Genomic DNA, 21966 nt, shown 5'->3' with positions numbered 1-21966 from the left:
GGAAGAGAAAGAAAAAAAAAAAACAAGAAGAAAATTGACATGATCACTAAATAACCAGCTCCTGACAGGACTTAAAAAGTCAAACAAACTGGTAAACCAGCTTGCATGTATTTATTCCCAGTTGATGATCACAGAGGGCTGCGTTACCTACGGCAACATTCCCACAGTCTGTGAATATTAAAACAGCAGCATTCTACCGCTGATCATCTGCACCTGTGCCCAATTATTCTTAAGTAATTGCCTCACCCAGGTAGCAGGTCTTCCTGTAATGGAATTTGGAAAGATAATGTGGGGTCCACTGGGTATGACTGGCGACTAGAGGGCTTTGTGTGCTAAAGAATGGTGAAATGGAAAGAAAAACAACAGGGTGGAATCATGTAGTGTTTCTCAACTAACAAGGTCCACAACCAAGGTTCTCAGACATTTTGCTATGTGGGCAAAAATGCACAAACGAAGCAGCTTTGTTTGATTTTGTGTTACTTTGGTTAACAATTGCTGGCTATTTTTTAACTATTTTCAGAAAAATAATGCAAGGACCCCTGAGTGAAGGGTGTGAGGTAAAAAGACAGGAGCACAACGGTATAGAAATAGGATAAACAATAAAAGCCAAGTCGAGTGAAGTACATTGTTGACGATGAGTAATTTCAGCTAATTACAGCTTTGCTTGCTGTAAGTAAAGCATGCAAGTAATTCCCTGTTTCAGAGATGCTTTGTTTATGGGGAATCAAAGCAGTGGGTTATAAACATACATAATTTCCAAGTAGTTACTCTGCCAGCTCAATGTGTTCCCATCCGACAATCTCTTTCACAGCATAAATATTCTATCAGGGGTTGTGAGCTCAGACTAGATCAACTGTCCTACAGCGTTAACCACTGATCAGTAAATACAGACACTCATTACCACCACTCACCACAGGTGAAGCATTCCTTTGAATACTAATGTACGCAGCTAGAGCTAAACTGGAACCAGGCTGCTGCACGGCTGGTGGTAGTTTACAATAACTCACCCCTCTGAAGTTGCTCATAGCCTGGAAATATACAAGGTAGCTTTTGCGCGGATCCAGGGGGCTGTTCCAGTAGCCGTTGTAAGTGTGATTGTCACCCACAGTGAAGGGACTGGCCTCTGGCAGACTGCTGGGTGGCAGCTCGGCTGTGTAGTAGTGTGGTGTACCCCGGGCCTGGGCCTCACCATGGGACATGGGCAGTGGGAAACAGTCCTGAACCCCCAGTTCCCTCTTTACTTTCTTCTGTGTCTCCTCTTCAACCACCACCTGGTATGTACTGGACACAAAGTAGATGTGCACTTTTAATAAGCAATGTTTTGTGTAAAACAGGATTAGATATGTGCATGTAAGGTAGTTTCCTGACCTGACAGGTGCCCCTCTACCCTGGGCAGGGCGCAGCAGGACAGTAATCGTGCTCTCTGTCTCACTCAGAGGGGAAGGCATATCTCCATAATCAAAAGTGGGGGCTGAGGATAAACAGAAACACACTCACTTTAAATCTCTAAAATAATTTAGTCATGTGCACATACACAAAACCTGTCTGGCTGTATCCAGTGCTAATTTTGGCCACCTTAACTCAGTTCCACATAAACATGCTCAGCCTTTCTGGGTCTCGTGAAACTCACACACCATTTAGCGTTTTAGCAAGGATCCATCTTATTTTTCACATAAATGGCTAACAGTGCTAATATACCCAAGACCCACATCCACATTTTCAGAGCACTGTTTGAATTTCTCTTCTAGTTGTCTTGGATACAAGTCCAATTAAAAGTCATGGGAGTGAGGCTAAATTGAATGGGTTTCTCATTTAAAAGGATTTGGCTAAAGTCGTGCTCTTCCCAGGAGATGTGGTGGTACATTTCTCTTTAATATCAGTAGTCAATTAGCGAGGGGAAGGAGAGCAAACTGTTCATGAGGAATCTATGATTATCATATTAAAAAGCAGTTTGCTAATACCGCAGCAGAAAGGAGCTGCCATCAATTAAGGTGAGGCATTAAGGAAAATGAAAGGTGCATTTGTTGTATGAAAGATGATTGTATATCAGCCACAGAGCTGCACATGTCTGTAGGCGTGTGCATGTATGTGTGTGTGTTTGTGTGTGTGTGTGTTTGTGTGTGTGTGCTTGTCTGTGTGTACAGTCTGTGGTGGGTATTGCTTGAAGATGCTGACAGTAGTAGCTGTTGAAGGTGTTCAGTGTTTGCTAGCTGTCAGTGCAGATTTGAGAGACACTCAGTGTAAGTGAATGTTCTGCACCGTGGGCGAGTTAGTGAAGAAGGTTGAGGATGATCTGCAAAGACTTTTGGACTCTCTCTGCGGTCTGGATATGCGCCAGTGCTCTTTCTGACATACAGCCGGTAAGCAGTGATTGTGCACTAAATCTACACTTAAACAAGCCAAGCCTCACTGCAAAAGTATAGAGGCAGACGAAATGAGAGACAGTAAATGTGCAAGAGAGACCAGGTGGGAGTGGCTGTGTTATGCGTCCTTAAGAGGTGTAATCCCATCCCTTAACAAGCACAAATCCATCATTAAAAGGAACCAGAAACACAGAGGGTGGATTTCTATCACCAGTAATAAGCTCTGAGACTCTCAGATGTGACATTCTGGTCCCCGGAATGTAGTGCATCTTTCTTTACGCACAACACACAGCAGTGACCCTCTCTGTGGTGCTTCTCTGCTTCCTACAGGTTAATTTATGTCTTGAGGACTGTGAGATGACAGTGTGTCACTGGTTTGGAGAGGCAATGTAAAATACTTCTTACACTCTGGGAGCAGTAGTTGTACCATTGTGAAAGAGGAATGATACTGAGGTCAAAAGGGAGAAAACACGTATCCTAATTATAGCACAGTTTGGGTGAGGTCTGGTGTTGTACCAGCACATTGAATCAGGTATGGATGTAGCAAAAACTACATAGAGAGGCTGCCTGTTTCCATTTCCATTTATGATTTTACGATGGATTTCACACTCCCTTGCTTGGTCAGTGCTGCCAATACCTGATATGTTAGTGGTGATTTCAGTAAGAGCAGTCTGGCCAAAGCCCTTGGCTGTACGGGCACGGACGGAGATTAAGTAAGTAGTTCCAGGATGGAGGTTGGAGAACATATGGTAGGTCTCATTCTTCAGTTTTGACACCGTTCTCCTAGGTCCTGGGACATTAATGCCTGGATCAGACGACTCAATGCTCTGGTAACTGATCTGTTGTGATGAGAAAAGGAAAAAATGGTCTTAATATAAATAAATAATTAAATACAAAGTTACATTTGCACAGATTTTATACTTTATTTTGCAGCTGCGACAAATGTTAAGTGAAAGCTTCATTTTGGATCATCAGAGGTCATTAACAGCATACACAAATAGGGCTGTCATAAGAGGTAACTTTAAGGTTTCACTGATACGATTCATTTCATCATATCAAAATGTGGAATTAATCTGCTCTAAATTAGTACATTCATGTGGCTTTATAGTTTAAGATATATAGGTCTTGGTTGCCCCAGACACTGTTTAATGCCATACGACCTGGGGTTACTTGTATTGTGAGTGGTACATGGTTTTCTCATAAGTGTGTTTGCGTACATTATGCCCACAGACTGCACAGAAGAGAAAAATGGTATGCAAATGATTGAATCAATACTTTTCTCTAACTGATTATGAGCTCAATTAATTCTTATTATTACTGAAAACTTATTGTGAATGTCCTTAAAAAGTCAAATATTTTATAAAGTTTCTGGAGAAGTGATTTCACTTTCCTCCACAGTATTCTAAAGAGAAATTCCTCTTGCAGTAGCTAAATTAGATGACCTTACTGCAATCAGACAAGGGTGAGCATTTTCGGATGTATATTTGAGATGGAAAAGATCCACTTCATTGAAGGAATAAGGACACACACACGCACACGCACGCACACCACACACTTAAGATGCCACTCAAGCCAAACCAAAGGCTGTGCTGATTATCATAAGAAGAGCTTAATGCCTACTCATGCCTCCTTAGTGTGAAGATAGAATTATAATCCATCCAGTGACTAAACATGGACAGACTTCAGTGTTTTCTCTACAAAGGCAGACATAAAAGAAACCCAACAGTGCACCAAGCAGTGAGGAGGGCTTGAAGGACAGCATGGCGGCCGAAGGGCTCAGGCAGAGTGGTCAATGGTTTAATCTGAGTGAAATGAAGAGGATTTCTGCAGCTATGTATGAAGCTCTCTCTGTCATTCGAAGGATTTCAACACACTACAGGGTAAAAATCCTGTGTAGCCTCCCCTTTATATGTCAAACCACAAATCCTATTTAATAATATCCTTGAGGCGACACTGCAAGAGAGGCTAAGGCTTGAGGATAGGTAGGCAGGCCTACTGATATCTAATAACAGACAGGGTGTACAGTTAATATAAAAAACATTATCCACCAAATGAAGAGCCTCCAGGACAACACATGCATGGCAGTTATTTAAAAATGATGCAGGGCTCTGTTGTAATGACAAGTACTAGACTATGTGCACAAAGTCTCTAAGAGCATTTATTGGTGCAGCACTAAACAGCTGGTTAACAAAGAAGAACAATGTAAAGCACAGTGGTTTGTTGATTAACCACACATCTGTACTGAACCAATTGCAGGAGCATGTGAAGGAAATCACTCAACAAATAGAAAAATACTTCTGCACTAGGTGCAAGAATACCAAAAAGGAAGCATATTTCAACTCTAGGAAAATGCAGAAATGTATCCCTACTCGAGATTATCTGTGTTATCCAGCAAAAAAATAAAAGTAAAAGTGAGAAAGAAAACTTTCACACACATTTTAATTCTCTATTTCCATTTATAAGAACATAGACTAAAATCAAATAATAGCTTTTTTTTTTCATTTTCCGTATCTTATTATCACAACAAAACAGGGAAAATGGGTCGTTGCCTTGCCATTTCCAAGTATGGCACCAAGCTTTCGAACAAAACTAGGACTATTTACTGTAGCTCTGCACTGTTATAAAAGAACAAAGCAGTTTCTTTATTTCCATATACTTTTCATGAATCATCAACTGGTGCTGGCAACCATTGATTTCATCCGCTAGAAATAATAAGCCTGTGCTGTCTACCTTTGTACGGTATAAAACCAAGGTCCTCTTGCTTCAAAAAATGCTACGAATTTTAAGTGGTAACTCTGCCATTACTGGGGCAATTTGTATCTGCAGAGGAAGGTTATTTAATATGACTTAAAGCTCTACAACAGCTAATCAATGGACTGTGCTAAAAATATTTTGTCAACTACTGTTTTGAAGGTTAAGAATGGACAACGTCAAACACTTAAACACTCAGTTCATGTTCATGTTTACACAATTGTCAAAATATCTAAACGAAAATCTATAGCTGTTTTTAAAGCCACAGGACAGAGAAATGTGGTCCCACCTCATACTGGGTTATAAGTCCATTGGGCTCAACAGGCTCCTCCCACTTCAGGAAGATCATGTCATCGAGTGGGGTGAAGGTGAGCGACTCTGGTGCTATGCCTCCGGGAACTATAAGGAATTGTCAGAATAAACATTTGTCAGAGAAACCGAAGTGTTAATTCCGTGGTTAGCTTCTCCTGTCAATATCACAGAATTGAACGTCACAGTGGCTCAGAACAAGGCACCACATGAGACACTCAGACAGCCTGAGAGCAGCAGGCTGAGAACATCAGATAAGAACTCAGTTAATTTATGAACTGCATCAATTATGTAACCACAACACAGACGAGAGGCAGAAAATATGAGAATCGTATCATAATCTTCTATACATTCTTGGTCATTGTTGAAATTTATTGACAAACGATCAGTGAGTGTCAGACATTTGTTCGTGAACATGTGTCTAAATGGTAGTAAGGATTCAAGAATAGACCGTAAAAACACTTTTTTGGGTCATTTTGTTGCAGCTCCAATTCCCATTGTGTGAGTGCTGTGCAGAAGAAGACTGTTATGTGAGACACAGGCCTCGGGCTAAAGTAAGACTCAAACAGCTGAGTCGACTGTTATTTTTTAATTGAGTTAGTCTGGGGGACCGAGTTGCTTATTAAGGCTTTGCAAAAAAAAAAAAAAAAAAAAATTGACACGTACTATATGTGTACACATATTCATCTTTCATCACTTCATAAAAACTATTTCTCTTTTGCTTTCACACTTGCTCTTGATCTTTTTCTGTATTGCTTCTAATATATCTCTTTCTGAAAAATCTTGTTTGTTTTGATTTTTTTTATGGCAAAATTGATTTGTCCCTCAGCTGCCATGCAGACAGTGTTCTATGGCACAAAAGAATAATAGGAGATAAGAAATAAGCACAAAATCCTATCTCAGGGTTGCCAGAGTCTCAGATATAATGTTTTCTCTTTTATGTTACTTTCATTTGAAATTGAAAAAGGGGCTTTTGCAATCTTGATGCAGTCTAAGTTGGATGGTCACCCTCCCTGTAACTAATGTGTTAGAGAAACCCTAGAGGAGCTGGTCATGCTGGTCAAGTGTTTCAAAAAATATAACACATATGTACCAAAACAAATACATTTATAGATTTGTATATTATATCCATTAATGGCACAGTGGATTTATTGCCCCATAGTAAAGGTTATGGGAAGTCTAAGATCTGGATATTCTCTTTTCTGATATTTATTATGAGAAAAGTTAAACAATTTGAGGTATTCTGGCACAGTTTAAACATCATGCTATTTCTAATAATCCATGTGAACATAATATAAAAATACTCAGTCTCAGGTCTAACTGAGTACAAGGTTAAAAAAGTATTGTAACATCATACAGTTGGGTGGCCAGTTCATTCTGCCATACAGACCTCGATTAATTTTTCAGAGTATTCCTTAATCTTGCATCTTTAGGTCTTGAACAATTATCTTAACAAGGTTTTGAGAAGTCTAGAGGTGAAACCTCTTCTTGGTGTAGCCATTCAGAAACAGACAAGTGGCCCCAAGTAGACACTGCTACTTTATGAGGGGTCCCAAGCCAAAAGATTAGCACCCACACATTTAATATTCTGTTATGAATTGTGTTTGATAGGTTCATGAATTAATTTAAGTAAAATCTTACTCTGAATAAAACAACATTTGTAGTTATGAATGTAAAATAACTGCTGGAGCAGAAGGCTAAATATTTCCCACTAGAATGTAGTATAGTACAAGTGTAAACAAGTAAAAGGGGGCAAAAATATGTTCAAATTTTACTCAACTGCAACAAATCAAAGTTGTTTTTGTTTGTTTGTTTGATTTAACCATCAAGAGAATGAACCATTCAAAGACATATGTGCCACTTATGATTTTCCGTTCATCTACTCTCTGTTTCTTGTAAACTCCTCCCAGACTTACTGTCCTCCTCAGTCTGGAAGGTGACCTCTCTGCCCTCTTTCTTCCCCTCTGGGTTGGCCAGTGACAGACGGACATGGATGCTGTGGTAGGGTGGCAGGTCACGCAGGGTGAAGCGTGAGGCGTTGTGTTCCACTGCCAGGCACTCACGCACAGTGGTGTTGTGGCCTCCACCACCTCCCGCAGTGGTATAGCGGTAGCACAGGGACACTGAGTAGGTGTGGCAACGTGTCAAGTTGAACGCCAAATTCTCCCACTGCAGAGTCAACTGTCTGGGCTGGATATCTGGGGCTGTGAGGTCCCGCAATGCACGCATGGGTTCTGGGAAGACAAAGAAAGGATTACTGGGGGAAAGTGGGAAAATAGAGTAATAAAGAAAACAGTTGGCAGTAAAAAAGTAAGCAAGATTTATGTCAAAGGAAAACACACATAACTGGCTATTAGTGTGTAAGCTTTTCTTTTATATATCTGTCTTTCTTTTTGCACAAGCAGTAGCTGTAACAAGGCAAAGCAAACCTGGACATTCACTTATTCCCCTCCTACATGCCGCCATATTGCACCACTGCAGCACGGAGGTCAACAGTTTCCAGCCGGCACAACACACCCACACCCTTCATCGCAGAGTAGGAACTCATGCCAATTGCGCTAATTAATCAGACAGGCTGCGGGTTACCATCTCACTCCCACCAGTCGCTGCCTCCATGTCAATGAGCAAATTCACTATCCACTGCTCCTTTTCCCTTAGGTTAAATCCACAGACACGAATGCCAGTGTTATAAAAGGGAATTCACTTCTAGTGGTCACTTTTACTACTGGGTCATCGAAATGGCCTATTGCATATTTTTAGAAGGCACATAGTTAATTCTGGTCACTGCCTGGGTTAACCCTGACTTTCTCTTACTCAGACTAAAGAACAACAGCTCTGTCTTTGATATCTTCCTCAAATGTAATGGCTAGCTGAAAGATACAGAGAGCCTCTATACACGGGGACACAGATCAGCCAGTGTTCAGGAGGACGTCCGAATGGGAGGAGAGGCTGAGTTTAGCCAAGGACATCCTCTCTATCAATGGAGGCATTTATCAGTGGCCATTATTAACACAATCCACGCCTTTTTGTCAAGCAATATGCTACATAAGGTATTGTATAGCTTTATTCTTTTAATAGGGCGCGTTGACAAATGGGCTAGGGAGGCAGGGAATGACAGCAAAGATATAGGGTACAGAGAGAGAGATCAGTGGGCTTTAAGGTTACTGGCCAAGGTCTTCATTCCTTGACTGGCTTGCACAGTGTGATGCTTACTGCAGCATAGATTAGTATGGGGAACTTAAATAAGGCAGCTAATGCATCACCGAGCAGAAGCTAATGCACTAATACAATAACTATTGAACAAAATGGATTTGAAAGGTGCTCTGTACTGTAGGTGTGCAAGGACACATGATCACAGAGACAGACACACATTTGCTGTAAGAAATAGCCATATCCATTGAATCATTTAATCAGTCTATAACATGTAAAATACATGATGACAGAGGTGAGTTGATAATATATTATCGATTCATCCCTACTTTTATCTATTTTGCATTTACAAACACACATATACAATATACACATTGTCAGATACAACAGGCCTATTCCCTGTTTCCTATGCACTTGTTACTGGAAGAGCCAGTGACAATTCCAATCTACAAGGAAGGCTTCTGCAGTAACCCGCTTTCTCTTTTAATTTGTTTTCTGGCATCTGATACAAGATGGAAATATGACCAGAGCATTGATCTGAACCTCATCCAGCCTAATGCGACTGCAGATTAATGGGTGGGCACAGTAATCGCAAACTAGTAGACTGCACCCAGCAAGAAACATTAATGTTCCATTGTTCAGTGTGACTGAGGATTGTCTTAATGGTGCAATTGATAGTCTGCACAGTCCAAGAGCTAAATAAAGAGAGGCATTTAACTGCTGGGTTGATGAAAGTGCCGCCAAAGAGGCCACAGTGTGTTCATTGTGGGAAGGTTTCTCAAAGTGGACATTTGTGCCAGCCCCTTCCCCTAGCCTCGTCTTATTGGTCTGTGTGCCACGGGTACCCATTCTCTGGCACCCTGTGGCGTGTAAACTGCAGCCCATAGCACCATGTTGATCCTTTGAGATTGGAAGTCAGAGTGGATGTGACAGGTTCAAGTTTATTATCTCAGTTTTAACTGTGACATGGGACAGCAGCAGGACAGAGAAGAGCTGCCTTAGATTGCACACCTCTGTTTGGGGGGGAGGGTATCTGGACTGACTGTGTCAGATGGGAAAACAAAATTTATACAGACAAGTTTGACTATGACCAAGTGCAGGCAAAAAACACAAGCACGCATAAATCCAAGCACCCCAAACATGCACGTATAGGGAATTCTGGCTCCAAATGGAAGACATGATGAACGACATGCCAAAAATGGCAAAGCACTTGTGTTCCCAGTGTGACTAATTTTAGTCAGGCTCCTGTGTTTGCTCCCCCTAACAGACCGAGAGCATCATGGGCTGGGGCTTTCCAGAAGGTTCAGTGACCCAGCAGCAGGTGGAAGCCCATTAACGTGGTTTGGGGACCACCTGCAGTACAAATGCTCGCCTCTCCTCAGTGATTTACTTGAGGGGCTTCAAGCTGTGCTAATGCACCGTGCTGATAATCACAGCAATGGCTCATCAAGCACACCTGGATGGCCATCAGAGCCAGGCGGAGACCATGTTCACATTCACGGCCATTAGTTTTACAGCACCTCACGAGGACAGCTCGGCTCCGCAAGGCTGTGTATGTATACAGTAAAGCTGGCCAGCTAGCATGTTTGGTAAATATTCAGCATGACCATGAAAGAGTAAGATTAGTCACAGTGGTGAGACACAGCTTCTGGAGAGGAAATTCACTTCGCCCCTAAGTACAAAGACAGCCCAAACATCCCTTCTGTTTACTGGATAATTACCACCTTCCTAAAATCACCACCTCCACCATCTATTTTTGTGTGTTAATGCCTGATCACTCTAACAGCAAAGGGGTGGTGGGGGGTGGGGGGCAATTAGGATTCGGTGGTAGAATGTTTGGCCACTGCATTTATTTTGGACCAGATGGTTTGAAGGACGGGTCAGGGTGAGGATTAGAATCCCTTGGAGGGTCAAGGTAGTGAGATACACCAAGTTAAGGAAGCTGCAGCTTACTGTAAGGTGTAAAACACATCAACACACCCAGGTAGGAAGTGCAAACACTAATCTGGTCACAGAGGAGTCAATCCTATGCACCAGTACTACAAAAACATCTAACAAACATTCACAGCTAACTTATAACTACAAGACACAAAAACAGGCTAAATTAATTTTGCCTATACTTCCTCTGTATTGAACTAGTACTGCATCTAAATGTCGTTTAACAGTTCAGCAAACACAGTAGTATTACTTATCCCACACATGGTTGAACACGCTAATGTCACAGTGGTTGAAATGTAAATACATCATTAAAGGCTGAGTTTAGTGACTTTCACAAACACCAATATCGGCAGCCGTGAAAGCAATTTCCGTACGTTGTGAATCCTCTCTCGCTTCACCTCTCACACATTTACTCACCTCTTTCTTTACCGTTTCACTCTCTTACTTGGAAAAACTACGATCTCCCCCCCTGACTCACAATCCTGCCCCACAGACATCCATCTGGTCTCCACCCTTTTGGTTTGGTTGTGGTTTTTTACTCTTTTACTTTTTTTTACTCTTTTTACTTTTTTAACGTGTAAATTTTCAGAGTTGAGAAGGGAGGAGTGTGAGGGAGGTGAGCTCACTCATAGTGCCTGATGAATGAGGGGTGTCGTCGGCTGTTGGGAGAGGAGAGTAGCTTTAATATGTCACAGGAGAGGGGAGCCAGGGAGGCTCTACTGGAGCAGAGTAGGGAGATATGTGAGGGATGGTGTGTGGCAGGAAGAGACCATTGGGCATAGAAAAGAGTGATGACCATGGATGACACGAATCCACAGACTGCCTTTTGGGTGGCACAAAGCTCTCCGTTTTGTATGCCTGTGACCACAATGCATACATTGCCGATTTTGTCAGCAGTAATGACTGGCTGTGTGCATCTGCATTAAAACAAGATTCTTGGTGCTCTATATATATTTACTAGTGGGCATACAGTAGCTGTCGCCTTCTGGTATCCTGCTCATCTCCATGGGTGTTCTGTGTCTCCAATATTACAGATATTATAGCAAGTGGTACAACTAAAAAAGACTGATGGAAGCACGTTCACATAATCAAATTATGAAAATGCAAATATTATATTTTATTAAAATTATATGCTACAAAATGATTTTATAATACCATAATATAATTTAATATTAAAATAAAGAGGAAACAGAAAGCTAGCCAACAGTTAAAGTAGTTATTAATAAAATTAGTTGGGCAATAGTTTATTAATCTAGTAATGTATTACTGTATTTATCATTTCCCAAGAACAAATGCCAAATGTATTCTGGGCCCAGTTTTAAATGTTTCATTTAAGTAAGAAAGCCAAATATATTGTAGTGTTGGATTTTTGTTGGGACAAAACAAGCAATCAGAATATATCAAATTGGTTTCTGTAAATTCATTATTTCAGCCTTTTTTGAAATACACTAAAGAAACTTCACATACTCTGTTTTGTTGAACCACCTTTAGCTTTGATTCTGGCCCACATTCATTGCGGCATAATTTAAATGAGGTAATGCAATGTCACGACATTATTTCCATCCAGAGTTTAATTAATTTTTTACCATGGAGTCCGACTTCTGTGTAAAGTCCTCTCCAACACATCCTAAAGATTGTCAATGGGGTTAAGGTGACCAATCTATGTTTGAAAATAATTTTTCAGCTCTTTAAAAATTTAAGCCTGATAAATCCTGGCAATGTAATCTCAAAATATGCCCATCACATCAGCCAAACAGACCTATTGATGGAAAAACTTTTAAGTAGTCAGTTAATTATTGCATCATTTAGGGATGAATAACTTGTTGCCAGCTGAGACATATTAGTCACGGCAGTAATTATCCAATTGAAGGCTCCAACCTATTTTCTTAGTTAAATCCAGGTGGTGACTTTTTTGTCCAGGCAGTGTAACTTAGACTGATCAAAGAAAATAATTAGTATTAATAATTATCAATGAAATAACATTACATTTTCCATAGGAAGTTGCCCAGTATAACCACAGTTTAACCTCTGACCACTGAACAGATTAACTAGAGCAGCTGGGCCAAAGGGCCTTGTTCAAGGGCATCACAGTGGTGTTGATATGGAGAACCAAGCAAGCACTTGTACTTGTCTCAGCCAGATTCAATGCTGCTGGTCCAGGAGATTGAACTGGCGACCTTTGAGTGACAAGCTCTATAACCATTAGTCCTCCACTGCTCCATTGTCAGTGTGTGAATTGTGATAGACATTCCTCCACTACTGTAACCTACAAATTGAAGTCCATGTATTGCACTTGTCAAATAAAAGTTCCATCTTTTCCAGAAGATACCAAAGAAGACCGCTTTAGGCAGCTGTTCAGCCAGCTGTTATCTTTCAAATAACCGTCACTCCAACACTGCCATGCTGCCAGCTCAAAAAAGTCTTGCTTTCAGATTCCTCAGCTTCAGACTTCAGAAAACGCCAGTGATAGCGAATGTTTTTTTTGTATGAGATAAGTATGCAGTGAGAATCAGAACTTATCTATCAGCTCTTCTCTGATTGAATTTTTGCAGATTATCGTGACAGATGGAGCCCCATAATGTAAGACTCTCTGAAGTTATGGTGTGTGACTGCATCCATGCTTTGAGCTGTGGATCTTTAGTGGAATGACTTCATTAAGTGCAAACAAGACACATTTACATAGGAGTGTTTTCATCTAGATTAAATGTATAAGACTTTGTAATTTAGAAAAAGGTTGCACATGGCACCATCTTGGCACACATTGGATTGAAGCTCTTTGTTTCTAGTGAACAGCCAGGTGTTCAGGGCTGCATCACCTGAACACTGTAATTCCCCTGAATGCTGGGTCCTTTTAGAGCAACATTCCAGCCTTATTTAAAAAAAAGAGTCTTGTCGAATTGTGGTGAGAGAAACCCAAAATTCCAACTGGGAAACAACTACTGTAAATAGACGACACAGTCTGTTATCGCTATGACAACATACTACAAAATCCAGTGATTGGTTCCTGGTTTGGAAAAGATGTGAGTGATAAGGCAGACAATACTGTATGATTCAGCTCACAACAAATAACATATGGCTTAAATCTGGGTGGTGGGAGGTGTGCGAGGCACTTTGCAGTAGCAGTCACACTTTCATGTTTAGAGGCAGGCATTAAAATAGAGATGGTGGTGTAACTAATGATGATAGTCATAACTGCCTGAACCTCTGTTCTGAGATCTATTTCAAACATAGCCTGCATTCACATGATGCTATGTGAACTTGGGTACAAAAATGATACATTAGGTCAGTGGTTTCCAAGGAGGAGGTTGGGACCCTTCAGGGGGTTGCAAAATAAATCTGAGGGGGTCGAAAGATTATTAGAAGGATAAGAATAAAACAATATTTTTGTTACAGAAATTATTTAGTATGTTTTATATTTTCAGCTTTTTTTTAATACTTGATACTTTCAGCTCTTCAGGGCTCTAAACTGCAAAAAGTTAAAATGTGGGGAGGAAAAAATCTTTTAGTTGAGCAAATCACTTATATAGACCATAAACTGTCACAACAGATCTCAAATATAATGTTTGGAAAAGATTTGGAACCACTGCGTTAGACAAATATAATAGCCTCACAACAGTTTTTGCTCCCCTAATGAGGTCCAAATTTTGTTCAGCACATTTCTGTTGCAGTTAAAGTATACAGCTACAACAAATATGTTAAAATATTAAACACAAATGGTTTTCGTTCATTTAATTTGTTTATTTACATTTTACTCCAGCATTATATATTGATTGTTGTTTTTGTCATTGTTTCACTTAGTACACGGAGCTACAACTAAACACTGTTCTCAAAGCTACTTTTGGCTTGATTAAATATTTCTCTGTACTGAGATTTTTATTTTTTAATAGACCACAAATCCCTGAAAACACATCCTAAAATGACCTAAGGATTATCATATAACAACCATGAGGCCACATCAATAGCCAGAGACATTTACAGAAGCCACAGCAACTACACCCAGTGGGTTAACATCAGGGAACTCACCAGCACACTTGGTCCTGCTCACGAGAGGTGGTCCAGGTGGGCCAGTTCCTCCATCTCCAGGCCGAGTCAACAGCACACTGATGTGATACTCTGTGTCTGGATCCAGGTGCCACAGCTTATAGGTGACCATGTTTACTCCATGCACCTCTGACCATGGTGACTGGCTCGCACGGTACTCAATCTCTTTCCTGATAATGGGGCCATCTCCCAGGATAGAGTTGGTGTTGAGCTGGATGATCAGGTAAGTAGAGCCGGCACGCAGCAGCTGGGGTGGTGCAATGGGTGATGGCGGTACTGTCAGACGAAATAAAAAGCAGTTGTTTTTTTTTCCATTTCCTGTTCAACCACAGGGTTTTATTGGTAAAAGCATTTTCTTGTGGGCGCATTGCACTGCTTAGGAGTCTGGAGAGGTAAAGTTGTGGTATTCATTTTATTAGTCAGTTGTGTGCAAACAGATTTCTCATTATGTTAAAGCCCACTGAGTCTTAAATTAGTCCCTAGAGACAGCAGGTTGTGAGCAGGTCAAACTCTGTACAAATAGCAGATTAGTTATACCTATTAACAAGGCATTCACAGCCTGGCATACATTTTAGCAAAGTAGTGAGTGAAAACCCCTTTGTGCATGCAGCACATAAAATGTGTATGATCTTTGTAACCGAAGGATTAAGAGCTGTACATCTTTTTTCTCTAACTCAGTGTTCTGTCTTCCCAGCTGGTCACCATGATGAAAGAGGAGACTCTGCATCACTGTCGGTAAAGATTACCAAAGCAATGATTAATTCCAGAGCCCACTGGTCAAATGTCACTTACTGGCAGATCCAAGCCACTGAACAATTACACGGCAACAGTGTGAGGGAGGGAAGGGAATGCAAAAGGAATGAGGACAAAGCATGAGAAAAGATCAGAGTTAGATCTGTGGCTGTGACTAATCCTTCATTCCTGCAGAGGTGCCTCTGTCTTTTATGGCCCTCCTCTCTGTGGGTTTACCAGCACCTCACCTCTCCTCTGCACAGATTTCCTTCTCCCAGCATCAGCTCATCTTTGTCTGTCAATAGCTGCACCATCCAGTAAATGCATGAAATGCCAAAGTTAGGCCACAGGCAGGCAGCTACTGGGGGTGGTAACATTTCTATCAGTTCAAGTTTACAGTTTTAATAAACACATTTGACTTTTGGATTTGCTTCTGTTAATTAACTTTATTTCACATTTATTTTGTTCTCAGCATACTATTAGTTGTGATTTTCACTGTTTCCCAAAGTACGCAGTTATCCTGAAAGTAAACATTACTCTCAGCACTACTTTCTGTTTAATTAAGGATTTTTCTATGCAGAGATTTATGCTTTAACAGGCTGCAAATCTGTGAAAAAACATCCACAAATCTGCTCAGGATTAAAATATGGCAATCATGGGGCCACAACAAAAGCCAGAGACATGTAGCACCTCAGGGAGAAAGAGGAAAATGTTATATTTATTTTGTGTACAATTTTGTTCTCTCTATGGGGCAATAAGGGAGCTTCATCATGATTCCTGCCAACGATCTATGGTCTTGAAATGAATGGGTCCAACTCATTAAGGAGATGAGAAGGCTCACGATGTGGGGAAGTGATTTCTTAAAGTCTCATTAGGGCTCGGCCTCAGCTCCTGTGAAATAGATTATAGAGTTACAGCTAGTTGACTCAAACTTGAATACGACTTATGGCTGGCCATCACACTAATTCATGGTGCAGAATGAGTTTGCCAGAAAAAAACATCTTTGGGCAGGTTATTAAAAAGTAAGAAAGGCAACAGTGACACAAATACAATATTACTTATTTGATGGGAGTATGAATATGTTAAATTAGATTGAATGGCTTTTCTAATACCTGACTGCAGGCTTACTGGCAGCTACTGGTGACAGGGGTTTAGTAACATTTTGTTAAAAGGTCTTAATTTTGTACTGTAGCAATCAGGCACTCAGTACTAAAATGAATAAATACTTTGAAATTAGTCGAAGGGATCTACAATAGTCTGTATCAAAACAACAGGAAGCACATACAGTAGAGGACAAGGCGAATGAGTATCTTTCACATCCCTATTTCCCTTTCTCATCTTCCCTTTGCTGAGGGCTGGAGTTTGTTATGCCATCAAAACATCCCACAGTCATGTCATTACTATGCTGTCAAAGCGGTGTCGGGCTGTGGGTTGGAGCCGGTAATGGGAGTGAGGTCACCATCTTTGGTACATGATATGACAGGGGCTGCAGGACTCCAAGTGAACAGCTTTTTGACAGAGAGCTGAAGAGCTGATTATGAAAGACAGTTTGACAACCCCGTCGCAGAAAACAACATGTCAGGCATGTGGTATTCATTCAATGTGTTTTGAGTGAAATTCAAATTGTAATTAAGGGGTTCTTTGAAAGTAGTATCTGTGGAAGTTTGAAATAGGTGTTTATGATTTCCACCATCATGCAAAAATGATGTCCTGTGTGTAATTTAAAATGTTTCACTGTTGACTATCACAGTTTGTTTCATTTTTAATATGTCTTTGAATCACACACAGTAATCTACTGTGACCAATAAGAGCGGGAAAATATTACACTTTTATAAAAACAGCAGGAACACTGATGGTTGGAAATAATAACAGAGGGAGTAGAAGCAACAAACGAGAACAACGAGACACAATAAATACTTGTGTTTACCTTTGACAACAAGTTCAGCAAAGTTTGAAACCCCAGAACCCCTGGGGGACTGAGTGACACAGCGATAAAGGTCTTGATCTGTTCGCTGGACAATGTCTAGCTGGAAGGATACTACAAACCGCCGGTGACTCAGATGCTTGACCGACGCTGTTGTTAAAATGTCCCCATTGTGTCTCTGGAAAGGGGGAAAGGACAGGGTCAGAAAAAACAAGAAGGGTTATCGTGTCCCTGTCTTTTACACACACACACACGCACACAGACACTTACACAAATGAGTATATGTCAGCTCATACTGCGTACTATGCACGACAGCAAACAACACAGACTACTTATCCAAAGACAAAATATAACAAAATACAGATATAATAAATCATAACTGTGTGAATGGATGCCCAAAATCACAGTAAAGCCATGGTACAAGTTCCTAAAACCCCGGATCCTAGCAGGCATTAAACAAATGACACAATCTAAGTAGTTCTCATTTCAAATTTAAAAACAGTTCATGCGCGTATTTACCAGAGTCCCCTTATTTTATGAATATGTGTGAAGAGCAGCTGTCTTCAATGGAATCATCGAAGAATCCAAAAGTTTGTATGATATTGGTTCAGTCAAAGTACTAAAATAGTTTATTACTGTGTTAAATTAAGTGTGTTTCATGTTGTTGTGGTGTATGTTATTTGTTATTATTGACCATTTGGAAAATGTATTCTAAGTTGCACATGCTCCTTTTTTTTGTTCTTTTTTCATTTCTAGTATTCTTTCTTTTTTACTTGGACTTCGTTTTTAACTTATATTTAATGATGTATTATTTATTAAAAACATTCTTGTACACATCACAATCCCAACCCTCCCCATTATCTCACACACACACACACACCCACACACACACACACACACACACACACACACACACACACACACACACCCACACCCACCCACATACATACAAACGTTAACTATTACTTTATCTAGCCCATGTATCCTTGCACATGGTTATTGCCCATTGTACTCCTGGGACAATAAGCTAATAATGTAACCAAACACACTTAAATTATTGCTGTCTGGGTCAGTTCTTATTAGTACTATGTGATTAAAAAGAAGAGTTGCCCAACTGTGTGTGATTTAATTAGAATGGCAGGACCGTTTCTCTGATTTAATCACACAATATGACAATCAGACAAGCTTTAAAAAGACAAACGAATAAAATCTTGTTAAAATAAGAACTATTACATGGGTAATACATGTAATAGTGGGTGTCGTGCCTTAATGGAACCCATCTACAACCTCAGTCATCCTTAGTTAACAATGTTATGGAACCAAATTTTTCAGCCCTGAGATTGTGTTTAATGCATTATGGTTTAATCAGTTTAGTACACAGGCTAATTGACAGTTAGCGGCATGCAGACTTTTGGAGAAAAACAGAAAAATAGGAAAGAGTAGAAATCGCTATGAGACAGAATACGGAATAACATAAAACAGAAAGACAAAAAAGCGAGTTGGGTCAGAAAGAGAGAAACACTGATGAGAAAAAGAGGAAAAACATAGAAAAGGGGAGATTCAGATGAATGTTGCATGATGCACCTTGCTGTTGCACCATGAGAGGCATTTCTCAAATTGTTCCACACCATTAAAACCACTAGCATCTGTCAAGTCCACATAGTTGCAACACAACACATTGAATCTGACATTTTTTTCTCATGCTTTCAGGCTATTGTCTTTGCGTGAAATGATGGACATGAATCTGGCTGTAAAACTCATCCTTTTGATCTTCCAGTTTTAACAGAATCCAAAGCATGTGAGCATGCTGGGATTAACAAGGAGATATTTGGGTTAAGTTAGGCCATCCTGGCATTGATTGTACTTCTGTGGCCTTCAGAAAACCAACACATCACAAAAAAAACTTAGGCTGAGCCTTCGCAAACAAACACATAAACACACAACAGCTAATTAGGGTTAAGCAGGCAACACATCTTGTGACCTAAAAAAACAAAACTAAAAAACCCTCAGATATATACTTCTGCATCCTCCCAGCATCTTTTACATCTCAATGTCACTGTAGTTGAAAGATTACAGAGAGGAGACAAAAACAATAAGAATTAATGAAAATGCCCCATGATCACTTCATGTACAAAAAGGAATCTCGCAGACTGTGCTGCAACTGATACAGTAGACACAATGACAACTAAAGGACGTAACATTACAGAAGAGCAGTAATAACTAGGTATGAAATATGCATGTGAAGCAGAGAGTCTAGAAAAATGGCGATTAGGACAGTAAAAGGTAGAAAATTGGCAAATAGGGAAACGGCATTCCAGCAGCCTGGAGATCTCATTACAGCAGACACCTGGTTATGCCTGCTAATTATCTAAAGCATTTGTCTTCATCTTTGTGTTGTGACCAAATGGGAGGCTCAATAAAGTGTGGAGAGAGGTGGGAATGTAGGGGCCTCAAATATATAGATCAAATTTGGTTATTTCAATCTATAAAGTGGGCTTGAGCAACCTTTATTAACATTGGCTTTAGATGGCTATTAGATGTTGGCAAAGGCACTGAATGTGTGGCTGTGCAGTAATTGTAGAGTGAGATTAAGAAAAAAAAACCCTACAGCACAGTGCCATTTAGTTCTTTAATCAGGGCTAAATAAAAATTAGAATTGTAAGACCACAGAGTTGTTTTCATGAGAGGCAAGGAGTGTATGGCCCATCTGACCTTCACAGAGCAAGCCATTCAAGATGAAAAGACAGATATCTAAACCACAGCGCACATTTTCAATAAAAAACAGGGGGCAGTGAAAAAAGCAAAGGACATTATAATCCAATAAGAAATGTAACTTTTCAAAGGCAGTGACATGAAGAGGCTTCAAGGCTTTCATGGCCTTCACAACATTCGTACATCGTTTTTAAGCACAAACAAATCACATAATGATTCCAATATAGAGTAAACCTTAGTGCAGTTGTTTTTAAGGGATGCCACTTAAAATACTTATTTAGTAGAGTTTAGTGCCACACTGTCTTTTGACGTCTTCAACTTAACCATTTGCCTCAACAGACTCATTCAGTTTAACTCATTCAATTTGCACAGGTCCAGGAGCCTCTGGGCTACAGCCTCTGTTTTAAATTAATGTTGAAATTTCTTGTTAAAAAAAGTCCACTAAACCAACTACAAAGAGATAGAAGAACATAAAACATGACCATGGACAAAAGAATATGAAGTGACTACAAAGGACTGTAACACAACTACAGATGCAAAACAGCGACAGCGAACAGATACAAGTGACTACAAAGAGAATCTTCACATAGGTAGAAAACAACCACAAAGACATTTAAAATTACCCCAAAACACAAAATAATTATAAATGACACAGCGGTTTGAAAGTTGCTTTGTGTCACTTTCAGTCTGGGAGCTCCTCTCCTTTGTATTAGGAGTGTGGAGCGTTTTACACATCTGTGCCCAGAGGCACACTGTCTCATAATCCGTTCATGACCTGAAGAACCTCTACAATATACTGGATTCAGTCAGTCAAGTGTGAAAAGTACCAAAACCAGTTTTCCTTTTGTACTGTTGATTGTTCTGGGTCAGACACACATGGTCTTGTAGCCACCATTAAACCACTGACCTCCAGCAGGAACTTCTCAGCCTCTGACGCCCTTCCAGCAGCAACACACTGGAAAGTGGCATTTTGCCCGGCATTGACCTCCTCATCTCCTAGCCTGGAAAAGTGCGGCGCCTTATCTAAGGAGACAGACAGAGGGAGACACAGTGGATCAAAAGACTCTATTATCTTTCAAATGGTGACAGTGGCAGTCAGCTACAAGGACACATTTTTATCAAGTGTTGTTTTTGCAATAAACAAGAATTTCAGGCATTACTGCCTGAAAAATCAAGTAGCTTTGTTCATTGTTTGTTCATAATTAACTTGATTTCACAAACATTCACTGGGGAAATTTCTAAGTGGAACATTTGACACAACATTGAACCTAAGCACCGGCTTTCTTTACCAATTTAATATTAACTTATTTTCTAAGTCAATGAATAATGACTCAGGATAAAATTAGAAGTATTATTGCATACTGTTGCATGTGCAGTACCTGGTCACAGCAGTTTGTAACAATAAACGTACAAAATCGGCTGCAGGAATAAAACTAGATCAAGCAATTAAAATAAAAAAAGTTAATAAAACATTGTTTTGCGTATTTGTGTTGCATACTTTCCCTTTACAAAATCTCCACAGCACATATTACATAACACAAAATAAAACTCACTGTTAGAATAAACAAAAATACTGAAATAATTTAGGGCGTTGCGGGGTCACTTAGTGGCCAATACTGAAATAACTTGCATTGGATTAGAGACAATCTATAGATGAGCAGAATGTGGGAGTGAAACGAAAAGAAAAGCCACAGAGTAAGCATCAGTCCTCCACATTTTGACTAATAATGTCCCAGCATGCCGTGCAGAGCTGCCAGTGAGTCAGTGTGTGGGAGTAGCCCTCTCACCCAACTCCGTGATTAACAATAGAGCAGTGAGAACCAGACCCCTGCAGAGCCAAATCACTGGATGAACGCCGGCAGCATTACATGCCAGCACTGAGAAATGGGGAAAGACATGTCGACCCGTCACTCTGAATGACTGACAGGAAGAGATGGCAGAGCAACAATGAAACTTAAGCATCAGGGAGAAGCAAATGTTTGGGTCTCACTCATTTGCGTTGCTTAGTGCTGTGTTGCTATCTAGCAAAAGAGGGAGAGAACAATT

At 40.2% G+C, this 21966-nt stretch overlaps 1 protein-coding gene across 6 annotated transcripts in view; it reads right to left on the bottom strand.

Annotated features, from left to right (window-relative positions):
* The window catches only part of ptprub (protein tyrosine phosphatase receptor type Ub), a 142281-nt gene that overhangs the window by 37652 nt on the left and 82663 nt on the right, over nt 1-21966 (bottom strand). For all 6 annotated transcript variants that reach the window (XM_067510088.1, XM_067510089.1, XM_067510090.1 and 3 more), the window contains 8 exons: nt 20828-20943; nt 17212-17386; nt 14535-14828; nt 7340-7657; nt 5404-5513; nt 3001-3202; nt 1369-1471; nt 1008-1281 (listed from right to left, as the gene is read on the bottom strand). In XM_067510088.1, coding sequence (XP_067366189.1) covers nt 1008-1281; nt 1369-1471; nt 3001-3202; nt 5404-5513; nt 7340-7657; nt 14535-14828; nt 17212-17386; nt 20828-20943 — 1592 coding nt within the window. The remainder of the gene's footprint in view (nt 1-1007; nt 1282-1368; nt 1472-3000; nt 3203-5403; nt 5514-7339; nt 7658-14534; nt 14829-17211; nt 17387-20827; nt 20944-21966) is intronic.

Source organism: Channa argus, chromosome 7 (assembly GCF_033026475.1).
Source record: "Channa argus isolate prfri chromosome 7, Channa argus male v1.0, whole genome shotgun sequence".
In the NCBI taxonomy this organism is placed as follows: Eukaryota; Metazoa; Chordata; class Actinopteri; order Anabantiformes; family Channidae; genus Channa; species Channa argus.
Note: the sequence above shows the minus strand (reverse complement) of the source record. Positions and strands in the feature narration are given on the sequence as shown.